The 23701-nt window shown below is 36.6% G+C and overlaps 1 protein-coding gene across 5 annotated transcripts in view; it reads left to right on the top strand.

The window, feature by feature from the left end:
• LOC149836338 (uncharacterized) overlaps positions 1 to 23701 on the top strand; it is a 69673-nt gene that overhangs the window by 9238 nt on the left and 36734 nt on the right. The window contains exon 4 of one of the 5 annotated variants that reach the window (XM_090009142.1): positions 19249 to 19388. The exons of the other annotated variants lie outside the window; for them this stretch is intronic. Coding sequence (XP_089865268.1) covers positions 19249 to 19255 — 7 coding nt within the window. The 3' untranslated portion in view covers positions 19256 to 19388. Of the gene's footprint in view, positions 1 to 19248; positions 19389 to 23701 lie in introns of those variants that run through there. 5 annotated transcript variants of the gene reach the window in all.

Here is a 23701-nt window from a genome sequence, read left to right as displayed (position 1 = left end):
ATATGCAGTTAATTCAAGGGCGGAGGATTAAAAATGTTAATTTTGTAAATATCTAACAATACATAAATTAACACTCATGAACAGTAGTAGGAGAGTGCTGAAATTAACTTGCTGTATGAACGACATGAGAGACGTCAGATCAAGTAGGTAAGAGCCCTAATCATTTGGCGGTACGGAGTGGGGTCATCAGGGGTATCCCATCATCGATTTTCATCTTGGCATTGATAACTTCAGGAGGATCCACCCTCTTCTCATCTGAAATGCCCGACAATCTTAGTAATAAACTTGGATTGAGTTAGAGAAGCCTACGTTAGTTATTTCAAAATTTTATTTCAAAACATTTTTAATATGAATAACTCCTTGTTTGTTTCATCTAGTAATGATCTTGTCATCAATGTAGAGAAGAAGAATCACAACACTTGCTTCAGAACGCTTAACAAACATAATAGTGTCAGTATAACATGATTTAAAACCAATATTAAGTATAACAATACTGAAATGATCATACCAAGCCTTGGGGGCTTGTTTCAAACTATACAAGGTTTTATAAAGATGAATAACCTTTCTTGCAGGAATCTCATATCCTGGCATGGGATCTATATAAACTACTTCCTTTAACTCACCATTTAGGAAGGCATTTTTAATATCCATTTGGTAGATATTTCAAATTCTAATGGCAGCTACAACTATAAGGGATTTAAATGTGGTCATCCTAGCTACATGTTCCAACGTTTCATCATAATCAATATCGTATTCTTGTGAATATCTCTTGACAAAAAGTCTCTTTATATCTTTCTAAGGAACCATCACTCTTAGCTTTTACTTTATAAACCCACCTACAATCTATGGATTTTTTTTTTCTGATGGTAAATATTTTATTTTCCATGTGTGAGATTTTTCTAAGGCTTCACGTTCGTGGTTTATAGCATCTATCCATTCGGGATGATCTTTGGCCTTTTTGTAGGAAAGTTTGTAATAAGAAAAGATTTTGGCTAGATAAGCTCTATATTGAAAAAAAAAGAATCATATGAAACAAATCTATCTTGATGTTTGGATTCCCGAATGGTTCTCCTAAGGTTATTAGAATCTTGTGACTCGATGTTATAATATTTGCCTAAAGCACTAGGCCGAGTCTCGGCACCTCTTCCCTATAATGAAGGAGATTAGCTTTGTTATTATCTAAATTATGTTATAGGTTCTTCATCTTGATAACCAAAACTAATAGAATCTTCTTTAGGAAGTAACTCAAATAAGAAAGAATGGTCTCTCTTTTTCTTAGGCACATTTTGATCAAAAGGACATTCTTTTTTCAAAAAGGTAACATTTTTGGAAACATACAATCTATCATTTTTTATATCATAACACCTAAATCCATTTTGGGTCTCACCATACCCAAGGAAAATACAAGGAATGCCTCTAAGGGATAACTTATCATTTTTGTTTTTAAGAACAAAGCATGAACAACTAAAAGTTCTTAATCTAGCATAATCAGGAGGAAGTTTGTAAAGTTTTTCAAAAGGAGTGATATTTTGAAGTTTTATCGAAGGAATTCGATTTATGAGGTAAACAACGGTAACTGCAACTTCAGTTCAAAACAATTTTGGAAATAAGTAAGGTCCTGGTGTTCTCTATGATGTGTCTATGCTTCATTTCGGCTAAACCATTTTGTTGGGAGTATAGGGGCAAGATCTTTGGTGAACAATGCCATTAGTTTCTAAATATTTTCTAAAATCATTTGACATACTCTCCCTGAATCAAAGCGAAAAATAATAATATTGGTTTGAAATAGATTTTTAACTAAGTTATTAAAGGATTTGGTCTCAAAAACTTCATTTTTGTGCCTAAGAAAATAGATCCATGTAAATTGCGAATAATCTTCAACGAATATCACTTTAATAAACATGGCCACCTTTAGATGTAATCGGACCCCATACATCTGAATGAATTAATTCAAGTGGTTTAGAAGAAAAAAAATTCTTTCTTGGAAAGGAATGATCTTCATTTTGCCAAGAATGCAATCAATACAATCAAATGTTTTCATTAAATTTTTTTTCTCAAATAAGGTACATTGGATAATTTAGAAATGCTAGGATGTCTTAGTCTTTGATGCCATAAAATAATATCCAAAATTCATACATTGAGACAAAAAAGAGTATTTGGTAGAATCAGTCGGTCCATTTAGTAGAGATCTTCTTTCCTATGACCTTTCCCAATCTGCATCTCGGACTGGAGATCTTGCAGTACGCATTGATTGGATGAGAAAGAGATCTTACAGTTATGGTCAACAATTTGAGAAACAGAGAAGATTTAAATTAAGTTTGGAGATAAATTTAATTTTTTGAATAGAAAAATTTGTTTTTTTTTTTTTAATTTTGAATGTTTTTTATTTCAAGAGAAGATTCGTCTACACTAAAAACATTAGATCCACTTGAATTATTTTTTAGTTCAGAGAGTAAAGAAATATTAGGGATCATATGGAAAAAAGCACCGCAGTCTAAGAGCCAAGGTATTTTACCCGGGGGAGAAGAGGAGGAAACAACACCCGTAGTATTAGAAGATGATGAACCTTTGAGAAATGGTTGTAGAGCCTCCACTAGTTGAGACACAATCATGGTTTCAACAGATTTGAGGTCTCCATTGGTTTCATTCTGGTCTTCTCGTGATGAATCTACACTCGCCGCTCTTCATTCACCTCTTCCTTTGAATTCAGAACAATAAGGCTTAATGTGCCCCGGTTTGCCACAATTGTCCAATAATCCGTGTTCTCCCTTCATCACTACGTGTCCTCTCGCAGTTGGATTTGTTGAAAAGAGGAGGCCTATAAGAGCAAGTGTTGGCTCCGGGTCTTGAGACCGTCAACACATTTTCCTTGGCTTCTTTTGGCTTGAACATATTTTTCATGATGTTCAATCTTTCGGCCAAAACCTCATGTAGAGGTTGAGAGTCTCCCTTGTTGCATTGAGTGATGTTGATATGTACTTGCTCGAATTCGGGTCTAAGGCCTTATATAAATTAAAAAGTTTGTTCTTCCAAAATTTGCTCCTTTCTATGGCGAGCATCATCGAAATTATCCTAAATGGGTTCAAACTTGGCCATTTCGTCCCATAGTTTCTTTAGGGAGCTATAATATTCATATACATTTGTCATTTTGTTTGCATTTATGGATCTTGTTGCGAATCTCTCACTTGTAAGCACCATCTTTTTGAGTTTAAGTTTGTTTGATAAACACCCAAGCTAGGTATGCTCTCTCAAATTCTAGAATGTTTTCACATTGCTTGGTACTCATACTTCTCGTAAAGAGGGAAAGAACTTTGTCATAACCTACTTCCCATGCTTTTTGCTCCTTTTTGTATTAAAGAAGAGCCTTGTCTTTTTCAAGGCCTTTAAGAATTTCTTCTTTAGACCCACCATCTTCAATAATAATTTTTGTAAAAGATGGTTGAGGTTCTTATGTGAAACCATCAGCCAAATGTCGTAGCTCCTTTCCCACTAGTATTATTTTTACCGTCGTGACCTCATACGTTGTAGTTGGTCCCATTAAATTTGATGGGAACAACATTTACAACTTCTTTCTCGGCCATAGAGGTAAGAAGAAATAGCTAGAAAGAAGGATGATGCAAAAGTAGAGAGAAAGAGAGGGGAAGAAAATGGAGAATGTTGATGGCACACTTCTCAAGGCAACTAACCGAGTCTCCTTCGCCTTTGAGGTTCCGCCCTGCACTCTTTCAATGAAACTTTCAATGATAGAGCCTCAAGGTTCTGATACCATGTAATGAAATACCCAATGCACAAGTACAAGCATATCATGGGCAATAACAATACACATGAACAAGGACCACTTATGGGTCTAAATACAAAACTCAATCACAAATGCCTCTTATGAGCAAGAACAACACAAAATATATGAATTTATTGGATAATTGCTTGAGAACAAGCATACAACAAGGGAATTACTCCCCTTTATATAGAGAAGAAAGGTTGTAAGACACAAAATAAATGCACTTCCCAACGACTCTTATTAGAGACGTTGGGAATCAATCCAACGTCTATCTTTTTAAACTGTGTACAACAGTCAGTGGCTGACTGATGTACACTGCTACTAACTGTGTACAAAAATATTACATAAAAAGAACAAAATTAAGAAATGAAAAATTATAAAAATAAGAAAAAATAAAAAGGAGGAATTATAATCATATTAAAAAACATGAATATGTGTAAAGTATAGAAATGATTAAAATACCCCTATAGCTAAAGAAATATATATTTTATATATATAAGTAGATGGATACCTGTACATATATATAATATATATATATATATATATATATATATGTATGTATCTTCATTTATATATATAAAATCTATATAGAAAATACATTGTCTTATGAATTACAATTTAACACCCCCCTCAAACTTAGGGCATAATGACCAAAAGTTTGCCAAGAAGGAAGTTGAATTGCGGAGAGCACAACAATTTGGTGAAGAAATCTGCCAGCTGATATTCTGAAGTTACATATGGAAGATCTATGACTCCTTTCAGATATGCTTCTCGGACATAGTGGCAGTCCATCTCGATGTGTTTGGTCCGCTCATGAAATATGTGGTTTTTGGCAATATAAATTGCACTCTTGTTATCACAACATAGCTTGGTGGGTCCTTCTACATTAATCCCCATATCTTCTAGTAGCTGATGAATCCATATAATCTCCATGGTAGTAGTTGCCATGGCTCGGTATTCAACTTCGGTAGAGGATAACGATACCTTTTGTTGTTTCTTACATCTCCATGAGATTGATGGGTTTCCTAAAAATACACAAAAGCCAGTGGTGGAGTGACAGTTATTTGGATCACCTCCCCAATCAGAGTCAGTATAAGCTATTAAATTTAATTCAGAGGAAGAGGATAAAAATACTCTCTTATTCAACGATCCCTTTATGTATCTGATAATCTGCCGAATTGCACTCATATGAACGGATGTTGGTGCATGTTGAAATTGGCTGGCAGTATGAACTGCATGTGAAATATCTGGTCTAGTAATACTCAGATACATCAAGGAGCCTACAAGCTGTTTGGAGTGAGTGAGATCTTTGAGAAAAATTCCATCATCAATTTTCATTTTGGTTCCTATTATAGCAGGAGTTTCACAATTTTTATCATCTGTAATACCTGATCTGTCAAGAATCTCAGAAGCAAGTTTAGTTTGAGATAAAAATAACCTCTATGTGAGTATGCAACTTCAATTCCCAGAAAGTAGGTCAAAAATCCTAAGTTAAACATTTCAAATTTATCTTTTAAAATAGATTTTATGCTCTTAATTCCTTTAGAATCACTTTCAGTTATTAGCATATCATCGACATATAACACCAATATTACTATTCCTGCATTGGATTTTCTGACAAATAAAGCAGTGTCAGTAAAACATGAGGAGAAACCATTTTTCAACATTACAGAGTTAAATCTATCATACCAAGCCTTGGGGGCTTGTTTTAGTCCATAAAATGCTTTCTGGAGACGAAGTACTTTTCCTTTAGAAGTTTTCATTCATGGAGGAGCATCCATATACACTTCTTTATTAAGATCGTCATTTAAAAATGCGTTTTTAACATCCATTTGGTAGATGCTCTATTTTTTAATAGAAGCGATGATAATAAGGCATTTGACAGTAACCATTCGTACAACAGGGGCAAATGTTTCTTCATAGTCAATCCCGTATTCTTGACTATATCCTTTGGCTACTAGACGAGCCTTATATCTTTCAAGAGATTTATCGCTCTTGGTTTTGACCTAAAACACCCATCTACACCTTATGGTTTTCTTACCCTTAGGAAGATCTTGAAATTCCCAGGTCTTCGCTTTTCTGAAAGCTCTAAGTTCATTATCCATAACTTCTATCCGTTCAATACTTTTTTGGCTTCAAAGTTTTTGGGTTCCACGTATGAGTGAATGACACTAAGGCAAACTCTATGTTTACGTGTGAATGAATTATAAGAAATTAACCTAGAAGGGACTTTTCTATTTCTCTCAGTTCTTCGTAGATTTTTCTTATCTGAAGAGGTAGTTCCACTAGATTCGTTATATTTTTCTATTGCACTTCTAAAACTATTTCTATCTTTATAGGAATATGTGATAGGATCTCTAGATGCTCCTTCGTCAATATGTTGATAGGTAGGTGGGTGTAATAAAGAGTTATTTTCCTCAACTTCATTATCACTAGAGTCATTATGTGAGAGCTCATCATCACTAGCATCATCATTTCTAGACAATAACTCAAATAAAAAGGAATAATCCACATTTTCTTTATGAGGTTCACATCTTTCAAAACCACTAACATTTTTCAGAAAACTCACATTTCAGGACACATAATTTGTCGTTTTTAATATTGTAACATCGAAACCCCTTTTGAGTTTCAGAGTAACCAAGAAAAACACATGTGATAGCTTTTGGTGAAAGCTTGCCATTCTTGTTCGTAAGAACAAAACATTTGCATCCAAAAATTCTTAACCTATTATAATCAGGTTCTTTTGTGTACCACTTTTTCAAAGGGCGAAATTTTGTTTAAATTTTTTTATGGAAGCCGATTTATGAGATAGACAAATGTGAGAGCTGCCTCAGCCTAATTTTTTTGGTATGTTTTGCGAAATGAGAAGGATTCAAGTAGTTTCAATAACATGTCTATGTTTTCTTTCGGCTAATCTATTTTGTTGAGGTGCTTTCAGACAAGATTTTTGATGGAGAATACCATAAATCTCAAGATATCTTTTAAATTCATTTGATAGGTATTCTCTTCCTGAGTCAGTTCTAAGAATTTTCAAGTCACCATTAAATTGGTTTTTGATCATCATATGATATGTTTTGAATGCCGTAAATACCTCATGTTTGTACTTAACAAAAAATATCCAACAATATCTAGTGTAATCGTCAACAAAAATCACATAATACGAAAACCCCCCTTTTGATAAAACAGGTGCCGGCTCCCATACGTCCGAATGAATATTTGATTAAAAGCTAAACTTCTCATCTTTTCAAGAGTACAATCATTACAAGTGAAATCACTTTTACAAAAACGTTTAACAAAAGGTAAATAAGAAATTTTAACAATATTGGGATGTCTTAGCCTTTTATGCCATAAATTAATATCTTTATGTTGAACAACATTACAAAAAGAGTTTTTTGAAATTTGAAGGAATTCAACATAGTATAGATCTCCTCTCCTAGAGCCTTCCCCAATTAACCTCACAGACTGACGATCCTGTATACAACATTTATCAGATGAGAATTTTATATCACATTCATGGTCTGAGAGTTGAGAGACCGAAAACAAATTTAAGTTCAATTTTGGTATAAATCTAATTTTTGGGATAAAAAAACCTTGTTTTTCAAAATTTTCATTTCCTTTGATTTCAAGAGAAGTTCCATCCATGGTTGAAACAAAGGATGAAAATGATTTTTTTGAATATTTGGAAAATGAACAAATACTTGGAGACATATGAAAGGCGACACCTGAATCTAAGAGCCAAAAAGTCTTATCGGGAGGGGAGAAAGTTGACATGGCGGCTCCAAAAATTGCCCCCTTGAAAAGAGGTTAAAGCGCTTCCACAATTTGATGTAAAGATAGAGCCCCATTGGAAGAAGATGAACTTTCTTCCTTTTGGGGTTGGGATGTGGTAGCAATGGCTAGCAACTTCTTCCATTTTGGACAAACCGGTTTGATATGCCCCGGTTCCTTATAAAAGTGACACACAATTTTGCTATAATCTCCTTTTCCGCCGTGCCCACTATTTTTCCTTGCTCCTTGATTTTGATTTTTGAAGTGTGGAGGTTTGTAGGTTCTCAAATTGTTTCCTGGTCTTGAAACAACATTAACACCTTCACATTCTTCTTGGTTGGAAGATGTAGCAAGAACACTTAGGTTATTTTTGCTTATACCTATACGAGTCTCTTCCCCACTTGATTTAGTAATTACATCTTCAAGAGAAGGGGAAGTAAAGGCGGATAGAAGGGAGGATCGTATTGAAAAGAAGTGTATTCTCCTGTTACGGGTCACGGGTTTGGAGATTCAGACCCGTGATCATTAACGTGTTATTAATGGCACTGTGTGTAATTTACCTTCTTGTAATAATGGTACTTTTGTACCCTAGTCTTATATTTTGTATGTTATTATAAATGAGATCATACAACAACCGACCCTAAGCATTGGGGTTATCAGTTTTTTTCATTTTCTACTATCTCTCTCTCTCTTTCCCTGTCTCTCAGCTCTCACGAGTGGATTAAAATCTAACATGGTATCAGAGTTACGTTACAGCTGAAGTTGGAATCGATAAAAAAGGTACGTCTGAAAGATCCCTTTCTCCTCGATATTTTTTTTTCTCCTAAGTCAAGAAAAATACTTTAGTTTTCCCCAATCTCGTCTGCACCTCTTTTCTGGTTTACCCAAGTTCGATCAGATCACCTCTTTTCTGGTTTCCCCAATCTCGTCTTTGCCCATTTTCCCCAATCTCGTCTGCACTTGTTTTCCATCTCCTGATATTGATCAGATCTGACGTTAATCAGATCTGATCATTTCTTCTCCTTCTTGTCTGAGTTACCCAGTTGAATATCTCTTCATTTTGTCTTTCATATATTTTGCTAGTTGTCTTTGATCACAGCGTGACCTAATCACACAATCGAGTTTTATTTTGATTCAGCTACACTGCTTTTCGTTTCACAGTGTGAATTCATATTCACGTTTTTTTAAGTGACTTTCATATCCAATATTCAATCACTTATGAAAATCAGAAATCTGACAAATTTTTAATTTCTGCTTCAAATTCAGCCACTTTCGTCGGCCATTGATCTGAATTAGTTTCTGCAAAAAAAAAAAGTTACAGAAACTGTAGACAGACTGTGGTAAACACATTCTTAATACTGTAAACCATGGATTCATTTCATAGTCAGTCGGTTCTTTCTTCAAGTTTCCTCAGTCAACTCGTGTCTGAAAAATTAAACAATGGTAACTTCTTGACTTGGAAGAGACAAATCATACCTTTTATTAGGAGTCAGGATCTTTCTGGACATCTGGATGGATCTATTCCAGTTCCTCCTGAATTCATATCACAAGAAGAAAGGGACAATAAAGGTGAACCTACTACAGTATATGTTAGAAATCCAGAATTTGTGGCTTGGATGAAAAGAGACCAAGCGGTTGTTGCTTATATCACATCTACACTGTCACAAGAGGTACTTGTAGCAATTCCAGATGACTGTACTGCCATGCAACTTTGGAACAGACTTGTTCAGACATACTTATAGGTTTCTCAGGCCAGGATTATGTTTCTTAAAAGAGAATTTCAAATGTTAAGAAAGGATTCCATGACCATCATGGAATACTTGAACAAAATGAAGGTTATCACATATCAACTTGCAATTGTTGGAAGTACAATAACTGATAAAGATTTGGTACAACAAACTCTCAGTGGATTGGGACACGACTATCATATGATTGTTACTTCATTGTTATGTTTACCTGAGCTCCCCAACTTTGAAGATCTGCGTGCAAAATTGTTACAATATGAGATGAACCTAAAGGGTTTTTTTGAAGAATCATCTATGCATACTGGGGCACAAGAAGTTTTTGCTACAAGGGTTACTTATGCACGAGGACGAGAAAGCTATGATATCAAGGGAAAAGGAGGACAAGGAAGAAATGGTCAAGGAGGTCGTGGATTATTACCTACACCCAACACATATACCAACTCACAAAGATAGAGGCCAATCCCTACATGCTTTCTATGTAATAAAAGGGAACATATCAAAGCTAACTGTTGGTTCAATCCTTTAAATAAAGGAAAATCAACCCAAACTGAAGCAAAAAGAAACACAGACAGTACAAGGACCAATGGAGAAGTAAAGGAGTTATTGTTGTCAGCTTTAGCAGAATTGAATCTGAAACAAAATGAGCAAGGTACTTGGTACGTGGACTCTGGCGTGGCGACTCACGTTACTGGTGATGCAGGTAAGCTCCTAAAACTTGTTCCTTACATTGGTAAAAGCAGTATAGTTACTCGAGATGGATCACACCACTCTGTCTCTCATATTGGAAACTCCATTATGTTAAAATGTATCTCCCAAAATCGTTGATGTAAATATAAATATATATACTTATATAAATAGAGATACATATACATATAATATATATATGTATATGTATCTCTCTATATATAAATATATATATTTATATATATTTTATTTTTACCCGATAAGGGTATTATTGTAATTTCCCCTCTTGTGCATATTCCATTTGGAATATGCTGTATTTTTCTTTCTTTTTATTTTTGTATTTTTTTTATTCTTTTTATTTTTTGCTTTTTCATAAAAGGCGCATTGGGGGTCCCCCAATAGAGTCGTTGGGGGCCCCCAACGGTCACAAATGTGACCGTTGGGGGCTCCCCAACGACTCCTTTGGGAGCCCCTTTGCCCCCCCCTCTTTCTTGTATAAATAGGGGTGTTCCCCCCTTGTTTTCCCTAAAGCTTGAGAGTCTCAAGCATTTGGTTCTTTCTATAAAATACATGCCATTGTGCATGTTTATTATTTTTACGCTTTTGCGTACTTTGTTCAAGTGTTGTGAGAGTGCCTTCGTGCACATCTTTTCTATATTATTTGTGCTCGTTTGCGTATTGTCTTTTCATAGACAATTTTACATGGTATCAGAGCAAGGTTGATTATTGAAGATCGTGGGATTCTCCATTTTCGAGTGCCTCGAAAAACGTGCCTTCCGATCTTTGAAGTTTAAAGTGGTGGATCTTTCTTCTCAAATATTTTAGAAGAATCTTGTGCAAAGTTGGTGTTGGAAATATTGTGTTACCCTTTTTTCTCTACCTCTTTACTCTCTAATGGGCGAAAAAGAGTCCCATTTTGCTCTTGGTTTCAAATTAAATGGGTCCAACTGTCATGTTTGGGCCGGAAATATGAAGGCTCATATAAAAGGGAAAGGCCTATGGGGATATGTACTTGGCACCATTCCGGAACCGGAACCCAAGATTACCGTAGTAAATGGAAGCTAAATCAAGATTCTTGAGGGAGAAGAAAGAACCAAAGCCTTGAAGAATACTCCAAGAAACACGATGAATGAGAAATGAAGAATTTCAAGATTCTTTCATGGTTTTTCTCATCCGTGGAAACCAAGATTAATGCCAACATTATTAAATTAAAAAAGGCATCGGAAGCTTGGCATTATCTTGAAAAAATGTACACCTCAAGGGATCTCTCTCATAAGTATTACCTTCAAAAGAAGGCTATCTCCCTTACTCAAGGTAGGGAATACTTTGCCGATCTTTCCTCTATTTGGGATGAGCTTGAAATGCTTGAACCAAAATGGAGTAGAGAGGCAATTGAGCTCCGTCACGAGCAACTTGAAGAAGATCGGTTCTTCAACTTTTTGAATGGGCTAAGGCCCAAATTTGAGTAAATAAGGTCATCTCTTCTCTCCTCTTTTTCTCCCCCTTCTCTTGAAGATGTTCTCACCAAATTAAGTGGTGAAGAGACTCGTATGAATTTATGTAAACAAGGACCAAATGTTCTTGCGGTCCCTTGTAATATTGAAGAAAATAGTGAGGTCAATGCCGTATCCAGACCCGGAAACAATGTAAGGACCTATCGTCCCCCTCACTTTAAATTTCAAAATCAAGGTGAAAATGGTGGTCAAAGAGGAAGAAGGGACTATAGTAAAACTATTTGTAATTTTTGTAAAGAACCGGGGCATATCAAACCCGTATGTCCCAAATGGAAGAAACTTCTGGCCATGGCTACCACTGGTGTACCACAGAAGGATGAGGCATCTTCGGGTGGGACCCTTTCTATAAATCAAATAGTGGAAGCTCTTCAACCTCTCCTCAAGGGATCTACCTCCGGTGCGGCCGTATCCACTTCTTCCTCTCCAGGTAAAATCTCTTGGCTTTTGGACTCTGGTGCATCCTTTCATATGTCCCCAAACATTTTTTCACTTTCCGATTACTCGAAAAATGGTTCTCCATCTTATGTCTCCACTGCTGATGGAACCTCTCTTGAAATTAAAGGAATAGGTAATTTTGAAACTCAAGAATTTTCTATTCCAAAAATCAGATTTATACCTAAACTTAACTTAAATCTCCTTTTTGTTTCTCAACTCACGGACCATGGCTGCGATATTAAATTCTCTTGTGATAAATGCTTAATACAGGATCGCCAGTCCGAGAAATTGATTGGGGAAGGCTTTAAAAGAGGAGATTTATACTATATGGAATCTCTTCAAGTTCCAAAAGTTTTGTGTAATGTTGTTCGACATAAAGATATAAATGTGTGACACAAAAGACTTGGTCATCCTAATATCACCAAGTTATCATATTTACATTTTGCAAAAGACCTATGTAAAAGCTCTTTTTCTTGTAATGACTGCATTTTCGGAAAAATGCGAAGTTTACCTTTTGAGCAAAGAACTATGTTCTCTTCTAAAACTTTCGAAATTGTTCATTCGGATGTTTGGGGACCTGCACCTGTTGTTTCAAAAGGAGGTTTTTCTTATTACGTAATATTTGTGGATGATTTTTCCAGATATTCGTGGATATATTTTCTTAAGTTTAAACATGAAGTGTTTTCATGTTTTAAAAATTTTCATTCAATGATTAAAAATCAATTCAACAACAACATAAAGATTTTTAGAAGTGACTCTGGAGGAGAATATCTCTCCAATCAATTTAAGGTTTATCTTGAGGATCACAGAATTATTCACCAAAGGTCTTGCCCAAAAACACCTCAACAGAATGGGTTGGCTGAAAGAAAACATAGGCACATTATTGAGACCACTAGGACCCTTTTTATATCTCAAAATATTCCTAAAAACTTTTGGGCTGAAGCAGCTCTTGCTTCTGTTTATTTGATAAATCGCTTACCATCTAGGATATTAGGAAAAATATCTCCCTTTGAGGTATTACATAAGCTTGAACCTGATTATAATAGGTTAAGAGTCTTTGGATGTAAGTGTTTTATACTTACAGATAAGAATGACAAGCTCTCTCCCAAGGCTATCCCTTGTGCCTTTCTTGGTTATTCCGAAACTTAAAAAGGTTTTCGTTGTTATGACCTTAGAGATGATAAGCTATATGTCTCTAGAAATGTAACTTTTTTAGAAAATGAGAGTGGTTTTGAAAAAAAATGTTTCTCAACAAGAAAATTTTGATTACTCCTTATTTGATTTATTGTCTAGTAATGATGATATATCTAGTGATGATAAGGTATCATTAAACCATGATGAGGAAAATGATGCATATATTAGTGAACATAACTCACCCAATGAACAAGAAAGTAGAGTTCCGAGTGAGCCAATAACCTACTCTCGTAGAAACCAAGACACCTTTAGAAGTGCTATTGATCAATATAGTGAGCTTTCTCCTATTCTTGACCATAGAAGATCTGAAAGGAATAGAAGACCTCCAACTCGTTTTGTATCTTTTGACTCTTTTTCACCCCGATATAGGGCTTGTCTTAGTGCCATTCACTCCTATTTTGAACCAAGAAATTTTGAAGAAGTTAAAAAATGTATAGAATGGCAAGAAGCCATGCAAAGTGAACTTAATGCTCTTAAAAGGGCAGAAACTTGGGATTTCCAAACTCTACCTATAGGAAAGAAAACTATAGGCTGTCGATGGGTATTTAAAGTTAAAACCAAGAGCGATGGTTCTCTAGAAAGGTATAAAGCTCGCTTAGTTGCAAAAGGGTATGGGCAAGAATATGGAATTGATTACGAAGAAACCTTTGCCCCTATAGCTCGAATGGTTACCGTTAGGTGTCTTATTACTATTGCATCTATTAAAAATTGGAACATTTTTCAAATGTATGTTAAAAATGCCTTCCTAAATGGTGATCTTAACGAAGAAGTGTATATGGATGCCCCACCAGGCATGATAATTCCTAAAGATAAAGTTCTTCGTCTTCGTAAAGCTCTCTATGGTTTAAAGCAGGCCCCCAAAGCCTGGTATGATAGATTTACCAGTGTGATGTTGGAAAATGGTTTTTCCTCATGTTATACTGACACCGCTTTGTTTACTAGAAAATCTAATGCAGGGATTGTAATTTTGTTACTCTACGTTGATGACATGTTAATTACAGGTGATGATGTTCAAGGAGTCAAGGGTATTAAGTCCGTCTTGACTTCAAAATTTGAGATGTCAGACTTAGGTTTTCTGACATATTTTCTTGGAATTGAGGTTACATATTCGCAACGTGGTTATTTTCTGTCTCAGTCCAAACTTGCCTGCGAGATTATTGACAGGTCAGGTATTTCTGATGTCAAAATATGCGAAACTCCTGAAGTTGTTGGAGCAAAAATGAAGATTGACGACGGTGTTCCTCTAACCGATCCTACTCCTTACAGGCAGTTGGTAGGTTCTTTAATGTATCTTAGCATTACTCGACCCGATTTGTCACATGCTATACACATCGCCAGTCAGTTTCAACATGCTCCTACAACCGTTCATATGAGTGCTGTGCTTCACATCATCAGATATTTGAAGGGAACGGTAAATAAGAGAGTATTCCTATCCTCTTCCTCTGAATTGAAATTGCTTGCTTATACTGATTCAGATTGGGGAGGTGACCCTAGTAACCGTCACTCCACCACTGGTTTCTGTGTTTTCTTAGGTGAGTCCTTGATCTCATGGCGATGTAAAAAGCAACAGAAGGTCTCCCTGTCATCCAGTGAAGCCAAATATAGAGCCATGACATCTACCACCATGAAAATTGTATGGATTCGAAGTCTTTTGAAAGACAAGGGAGTGTTTATCAGAGAACCAACAAAGCTGTGCTGTGACAATAAAAGTGCAATTTATATTGCTAAGAATCGCACCTTTCACGAGCGAACAAAGCATATAGAGATAGATTGCCATTATGTCAGAGAAGAATACTTGAAGAAGGTTATTGACCTACCATATGTAACGTCTGAGTATCAACTTGCTGACTTCTTCACCAAAGCTCTATGTTCGCCCAGATTTCATTTCCTCCTTGGCCAACTTGCGATTATCACACCGTAAGTTTGAGGGGGGGGTGTTAAAATGTATCTCCCAAAATCGTTGCTGTAAATATAAATATATATACTTATATAAATAGAGATACATATAATATATATATGTATATGTATCTCTATATATATAAATATATATATTTATATATATTTTATTTTTACCCGATAAGGGTATTATTGTAATTTCCCCTCTTGCGCATATTCCATTTGGAATATGCTGTATTTTTCTTTCTTTTTATTTTTGTATTTTTTTTATTCTTTTTATTTTTTGCTTTTTCATAAAAGGCGCATTGGGGGTTGTTAAAATATATGTAATTCACATATATATATATATATATATATATATAATACCCGATAGGGGTATTTTTGTCATTTCACAAGTACCCGATAGGGGTACTTGTTTTTCTTATTTTATTTTTCTCTTTATTTTTTGTAAAATCTATTTTTTATTTTTTGTTTTTTTGCTCACACAAAAGGGGCCCCACCATGTAGTCGATGGGGCCCCCAACGGTCACATTTGTGACCGTTGGGGGCTCCCAACGACTACATGGGGAGCCCCCTAGGTGGCTCTCCTTTTAAGGCCTCTTGGCCCTCTCCCTCTCCTTCTCTTGTGTATAAATAGGGGGTGAACCCCTCTTGTATTCCTTACTCTTGAGAGCTCTCTCTCTTTCAATAAGAGGCATTTATATTTTTATGTTGTGTTGTCTCTTGTGGGTTTGGGTATTAGCCCTTCTTTGTTTGTTCATTAGTAGATGTTGTAAGTGCTTAGTGCACTCTTTGCTTTTCCGCATATTTCATTACATGGTATCAGAGCCTTGTGTATGCTCTTCTTCTTAATATAGCTAGTGGTGTAGCTATATTTGTTTTTTTGTTTCTCTCTCTCCTTGGTATCCTCTTGTGAGTGGTTATTATGGAAGGAGAACAAAAGATTGATCTCTCCTTCAAGCTCAATGGCTCCAACTACATGATGTGGGCCGCCGCCATGGAAAACAACCTCAAAGGGAAAAAGCTTTGGGGATACATTATGGGCACCATTTCGGAACCACAACTCCAACTAACTAAGATGGAAGGCGATCAAGAAAAAGCTCTTGAAGGAGATGCCCGCATGAAGGCCATTGAAGATCACCAATCTAAAATAGAAGATTGGGAAAGTAAGCATGCCAAGATTCTTGCTTGGTTCATGAACAATGTGGAGCTCAAGATTTGCGCCAACATTGCCAAATTTCGGATGGCAAATGAAGCATGGTTCTTCATGAAAGGTATGCTTACACAAAAAGACCTTGCTCGTCAATTCTTTCTTCAAGAAAAAATCCGAACTATCAAGCAAGGAGAAATGAGTGTTAGGGACTACTTTAGCACTCTTGGCCCTCTATGGGATGAGCTATCCTTACTAGAACCAAAATGGGTTTCTAGTATAGATGTGGAATTAAGGAGAGAACAAATGGAAAAAGAACACTTTTTCCAATTTTTACATGGGCTTAGGCCCGAATATGAACAAGTTAGATCCTCCCTCCTACATAGATCAAAGCCTCTTCCCTTGGAAGATGCCATAGCCGAAATATGCCAAGAAGAAACCCGTCTTGGCATGATTAAAGGAGGAAATGATGTCTTGGCCGTATCAAAACCCGGCAACCATATGAAAACCTACAAACCTCCACATTTTGGAAGGCAAAATAACTATAATGGCAACTATAGAAAAGCCATTTGCCATCATTGTCAAGAACCGAGTCATATAAGACCTAATTGCCCTAAGTTGAATGAAGCACCAAAAAATAAAGTTGCTTCCGTTGAAGAAGCTACTCAAAAGAAAGAGGAAACAATCAAAGGAACAGACTCTTTTTCTCTTGCTCAACTATCGGAGGCACTACAAACTCTACTCAAGATTCCATCAACTTCGGGTGCCGCCGTAGCTTCCTCTTCTCCTCCAGGTATGTCGTCTTGGATCCTTGACTCTGGAGCTTCCTTTCATATGACCCCCCTTGAAAATGAGCTTTCCGATTTATGTAATAATTATAAAAACTCCTATGTTTCAACTGCCGATGGTACATCTTTACAAGTAAAAAGTTTTGGAACCTTAAACTTTTCAAAAGACTTCTTTGTGCCAAACGTGAGAGTTGTACCTCAACTTAATTTAAATCTCCTCTCTGTTGCTCAAATATGAGATCATGGATGTAAAATCTCCTTCTCAACTAAGGATTGCTCTATACAGGATCTCCGGTCCGGGAAGCTGATTGGGCAAGGCCATAGAAGGGGAGATCTCTATTACATGAGCAACTTGAAACTCCCCATTAACTCTTTTTGTAACCATGTCCAAGATAAAAATATTGATATTTGGCATCAAAGACTTGGACATCCAAGTTTCTCAAAAATGTACTCCTTTCCATTTGGAAAGAAATTTTGTAATGAGAAACATTTTGTTTGTAAGAATTGTATTTTTGGCAAAATGAAATCTACTCCTTTTCCAAACCGAACTTTTGTGTCCAAAAGACCTTTTGAGTTAGTCCATTCGGATGTTTGGGGTCCTTCCCCCGTCATGTCTAAAGGAGGGTACTCCTATTATGTCACTTTCATCGATGACTACACTAGGTATGTATGGATCTACTTTCTCAATTTAAAATCCGAAGTCTTTGATTTTTTCAAAAAATTTCATATGATAGTTAAAAATCAATTTTCAAGTAATATCTCTACTCTTAGATCCGATTCGGGTGGAGAATATTTATTAAATGAATTTCAAAACTATTTAGAAGTAAATGAAATTTGTCATCAAAGATCGTGTCCTAGGACTCCCCAACAAAACGGCTTGGCCGAAAGAAAGCATAGACATATCATGGAAACCACTAGGACACTCCTTATTTCCAAAGAAATTCCAAAGAATTTTTGGGCCGAAGCGGCCTTAACCTCAACTTATTTAATAAATAGAATGATATCTTCTTCCTTACAAAATACATCCTATACGAAAAACTATTTGAAAGAACACCAGACTTCAATAGATTAAGAGTTTTTGGATGTAAATGTTTTGTCCTTACTCATAAACGGGACAAATTATCTCCTAAAGCTATTGAATGTGTTTTCTTGGGTTATGGAGAAAATCAAAAGGGTTTTAGATGTTTTGACTTGAAAAATAACAAACTCTATGTATCCAAAGATGTAACATTTTTGGAAAATGAAAATGGATTTGTGAAAACTAAAGATATTGACGAAACTGAATATACTTTTTTATTTGATCTTCTATCTCAAGAAGATGAGACTCCTCAAGAAGAGGAAATCTCTAGTGAGTCTTTGAATGACCTAGAGGAAATTCCTATTGATAATGCTATAGATGAGAATAATAGACCAATCCAAACATATGTTAGGTGTGGTCAACAAACTCAGATAAGTGCCTTAGAAAAATACTCTCAAGGATCCGACATTGAAGAAACATCTTTTAGGAGATCCAGTCGGATCTCCAATCCTCCAAATAGGTTTGTTTCCTATGAGTCCCTAACTCCTAGATATAGAGCATGTCTAATTGCGTTGCATTCATTTCATGAACCTTCACACTATAATGAGGCCAAAAATATTCCCCAATGGGTTGAAGCCATGAACTTAGAGCTTAGTGCCCTTGAAAAAGCTAAAACTTGGGAAATAACTTCGTTACCCATTGAAAAGAAATCAATAGGATGTAGATGGGTCTTCAAAATTAAAACCAAGAGTGATGGTTCATTAGAACGTTATAAAGCACGGTTAGTAGCTAAAGGATATGCTCAGGAATATGGTATAGATTATGAAGAAACCTTCGCACCTGTTGCTAGAATGACTAGTGTTAGGACTCTTATTGCTATTGCGTCTGTGAAGAAATGGCCTATCTATCAACTCGATGTTAAGAATGCATTTCTAAATGGCGAATTAAATGAAGAAGTTTACATGGATCCCCCACCAGGAGTATGTATTGGTAAAAATAAAATTCTTAAACTTAAAAAGGCATTATATGGTTTAAAACAAGCTCCAAAGGCTTGGCATGATAGATTTAGTAATGTAATGACAAGTTTAAATTTTCGTTCATGTTATACTGACACTGCTTTGTTTGTGAAAAGTGCAGGGACTTCAGTAGTTATTTTACTACTTTATATTGATGATATGATCATCACAGGAAGTGATGAGCAAGGCATTAAGGATATTAAAAAGGTTTTGAAAGAAAATTTTGATATGTCTGACCTTGGTTTCTTAAGATATTTTTTAGGAATTGAAGTGGCGTACTCTCCTCGAGGGTACATTCTCTCTCAGATGGAACTTGCTGCTGACATCTGTTCTAAATCGGGTATCTCCGATGATAAGAAGACAGAAACCCCAGAAGTCATCAATGCAAAATTAAGGTTGGAAGATGGAACACCTCTCGAGGATCCTACTCCCTACCGGCAACTTGTTGGGTCTTTAACCTACCTATCCATCACACGGCCAGACATAGCTCATGCCGTCCACTCTGTCAGTCAGTTTCAACATGCACCTACAACTGTGCACATGAGTGCAGTATTAAGGATCGTCAGATATATCAAAAATACCATAACTAAGGGAGTTTTTCTTTCTTCTGCCTCGTCACTTGACTTAATTGCTTATACTGATGCAGATTGGGGAGGAAATCCCAATGACCGAGTCTCAACTACCGGTTTTTGTGTTTTCTTAGGTGACTCTATGATTTCGTGGAGATGCAAGAAGCAACACAAAGTATCATTGTCCTCGACGGAAGCAGAATATCGTGCTATGACCACTACAACCATGGAACTTGTGTGGCTAAGAAGCCTCCTCAGTGATATGGGCATTGTCATCTCTACTCCTTCGAAGATGTGTTGTGACAACAAAAGCGCAATCTATATTCCAAGCAATCATACCTTCCATGAGCGTACTAAACATATTGAGATGGACTGCCATTACGTTCGGGATGAATACCTAAGAGGAACTATAGCACTACCTTACGTCACATCAGAGTACCAGTTGGCGGACTTCTTCACTAAGGCTCTTGCGGCTCCTCGGTTTTTGTTTCTCCTTAACAAGCTTTCGGTTATATCCCCGTAAAGCTTGAGGGAGGGTGTTAAAATATATGTAATTCATATATATATATATATATATATATATATATATATATAAAATACCCGATAGGGGTATTTTTGTCATTTCACAAGTACCCGATAGGGGTACTTGTTTTTCTTATTTTATTTTTCTCTTTATTTTTTGTAAAATCTATTTTTTATTTTTTGTTTTTTTGCTCACACAAAAGGGGCCCCACCATGTAGTCGATGGGGCCCCCAACGGTCACATTTGTGACCGTTGGGGGCTCCCAACGACTACATGGGGTGCCCCCTAGGTGGCTCTCCTTTTAAGGCCTCTTGGCCCTCTCCCTCTCCTTCTCTTGTGTATAAATAGGGGTGAACCCCTCTTGTATTCCTTACTCTTGAGAGCTCTCTCTCTTTCAATAAGAGGCATTTATATTTTTATGTTGTGTTGTGTTGTCTCTTGTGGGTTTGGGTATTAGCCCTTCTTTGTTTGTTCATTAGTAGATGTTGTAAGTGCTTAGTGCACTCTTTGCTTTTCCGCATATTTCATTATAGGGGTCCCCCAATAGAGTCGTTGGGGGCCCCCAACGGTCACAAATGTGACCGTTGGGGGCTCCCCAACGACTCCTTTGGGAGCCCCTTTGCCCCCCCTCTTTCTTGTATAAATAGGGGTGTTCCCCCCTTGTTTTCCCTAAGCTTGAGAGTCTCAAGCATTTGGTTCTTTCTATAAAATACATGCCATTGTGCATGTTTATTATTTTTACGCTTTTGCGTACTTTGTTCAAGTGTTGTGAGAGTGCCTTCGTGCACATCTTTTCTATATTATTTGTGCTCGTTTGCGTATTGTCTTTTCATAGACAATTTTACACATTATACCCCTGTCCGAATCTTCTATCAATCTTTCAAAAGTTCTTTATGTTCCTGAAATCAAGAAAAACATCGTTTCAGTTTCTAAACTTGTTGATGATATCAAAGCCTCAGTTGAATTTACTCCCTCTTCTGTTCTTGTCAAGGATCTCTGCACGAAAGAGACGTTCGCTAGAGGAAAACGACAAGGTAATATGTATGTCTTTCAAGAGGATCCTTCAACACATATTCGCTCTGTAGATCCAAACTTGAAGCTCCAATCATCGTTGCCTTCTGAAAATTCTACTTGTGTCTTCAGTGTCTCTGAAATCAATAAGCCAAATCTTTGGCATGGTCGTCTAGGTCATTGCAATAGTAGTTTCATTGAAAAGCTTGTTTCAAATAACCTCATTCTCAAGTCAAGTTTAAAAATAAGTGTCGATGACAACAAATGTCCTAGTTGTCTCTTATGTAAGAGTCATGTCTTACCGTTTCATTCTATTAATAAAAGAGCTTCAAGACCTTTTGAGACTATTTGCTCTGATGTTTGGGGACCTGCTCCAGTTGCTTCCATATCTGGAACTAGATATTACCTTTTGTTTGTTGACAGTTATTCTCGTTATTCTTGGATATTTTTCATGAAACATAAATCTGAGACATTCAAGTTGTTCCGAAACTTCCATTCCTTTGTCAAAAACCAATTTTCTGAAAACATCCTTAGTTTCTAATGTGACGGAGAAGGTGAATTTTCTTCCATTGACTTTACTAACTTTCTCCAAAGTAGCGGGATAAGGAAAAAGGTGTCTTGCCCACACACACCTCAGCAGAATAAGATTGCTGAAAGAAAGCATCACCATATTGTTGAGAGTGCGATGAGCATGATGCATGACAGCAGTCTCCCGATCACTTTATGGACATAGGCTTTTCATTCTGCAGTTCATGTGATAAATCGTTTGCCCATGACTATTTTGGAAAACAAGTCTCCTTGTCTCTTTTTGGTATCCACCCCAACTACTATGATTTGCATGTGTTTGACTGTTTATGCTATGTTCATGTTGACAGTTCAAGGAGACATAAGTTTCAGGACAAGGCTCTGAAGTGCAGGTTTGTGGGTTATGCCGATGACTATAAAGGGTACAAGTGCTATGATCCGGTGAGCAAGCGCATCAAAATATCAAAAAATGTCATCTTCGATGAATTGAATTTTGATTGTCGATATACTAGTTCTTCAGAATCAAAACCTGAAGTTGAGGCTTATCATCCTTGGTTGAATTATGAACTTCTCTCCGGAACTAGTGAGGTTTGCTCGAACTGTACTCAAAAGAATAAGGAATCTATGTCTGCTGATGAAGTGGTTGCTCATGAAAATACAGACCCAACTTCGAATCCACAAAGGTGTAAAGGTCTTGTCTACGCTCGACGAGAAAGAAAGCCGCCCACCATAGTTAATTCAGACATGGACACATCCTCTACATCCAACTTTGTTGATAATAGAAGATCCACACGTACTCGTCATCCAATTGAAAGATGGGTCAGTTATGAAAATTTCTCATTAGATTTTCAACTCTTTCTAACAGCCTTGTATAAAGAAGATGAACCCACAACGTTCTCTCAAGCATTAAATTCCAGAAGATGGATTGAAGCAATGAATGAGGAGATGGAAGCTCTACATGAATGTGGTACGTGGGATGTCGTATCAAGACCACCTGACAGAAATGTTGTTGGTTCGAAATGGGTGTACAAAATAAAGTATAAACCAGATGAGTCTATAGAGCGATACAAGGCGAGACTTGTAGCCAAAGGTTTTACACAGGAGCAAGGACAGGACTATGATGAAACTTTTAGTCCAGTGGTGAAGATGGGAACAATCAGGATTATACTTTCTTTAGCTATTGAACATCAATGGACTATTAGCCAACTTGATGTGAAGAATGCCTTTCTTCATGGAAATTTGAGAGAAGAAGTATACATGGAACAACCCACTGGCTACGCAGAAGGCGATCCTGCAAAATATGTATGCAGACTAAAAAGGGCGATATATGGATTGAAGCAGGCATCTCGATCTTGGTTCGACAGTTTCTCTCTTGAAATTCAAAAATATGGTTTTAAGAAATCTCTTCTTGACCACTCCTTATTTATCTTTAAGAACCAAGACACAATTACTCTGTTGTTGATATATGTAGATGATATCATCATCACTGGTAATTCCAATGAGTACATTAAAGAAGTGAAACATCTCTTGAATCAAAGGTTCAAAATGAAGGACCTTGGCAAGCTACGATACTTTCTTGGAGTTGAAGTCGACAGTACTTCTGAAGAGATGACTCTCACCCAACATAAGTATACCATTGATGTTCTAAATAAAGCGGGTATGAAAGACTGCAAGCCCTTGGGCACTCCTAGTGTCCTTCATCAAAAGCTTAGGTCTCAAGATGGGGATCCATTTGATAATCCCACACAGTATCGTAGCATAGTAGGTATGTTACAATATCTCACCTTTACTCGTCCAGATATAGTCTACTCGGTGAATCAAGTTTCTCAGTTTATGCATGCACCATGTGAAGGGCATATGAAAGCAATTAAACAGATACTTCGATACCTAAAGGGGACTGTTAGGGATGGCCTCATATATCAGAGAAAGACAAATGAGAAAAATGCACATGAGATCACTGTTTATTCTGATGCGGAGTGGGCAGGAGATCCAGATGAACGCAGATCGGTATCCGGCTATTGTGTGTTTGTTGGGATGAATTTAGTTTCTTGGAGTAGTAAGAAACAAAAGGCTGTTGCCAGATCCAG

This window comes from Nuphar pumila, chromosome 6, assembly GCF_984573655.1.
Source record: "Nuphar pumila chromosome 6, dmNupPumi1.hap1.1, whole genome shotgun sequence".
NCBI classification, from domain to species: domain Eukaryota; kingdom Viridiplantae; phylum Streptophyta; class Magnoliopsida; order Nymphaeales; family Nymphaeaceae; genus Nuphar; species Nuphar pumila.
This window is presented reverse-complemented; position numbering and strand designations above follow the sequence as displayed.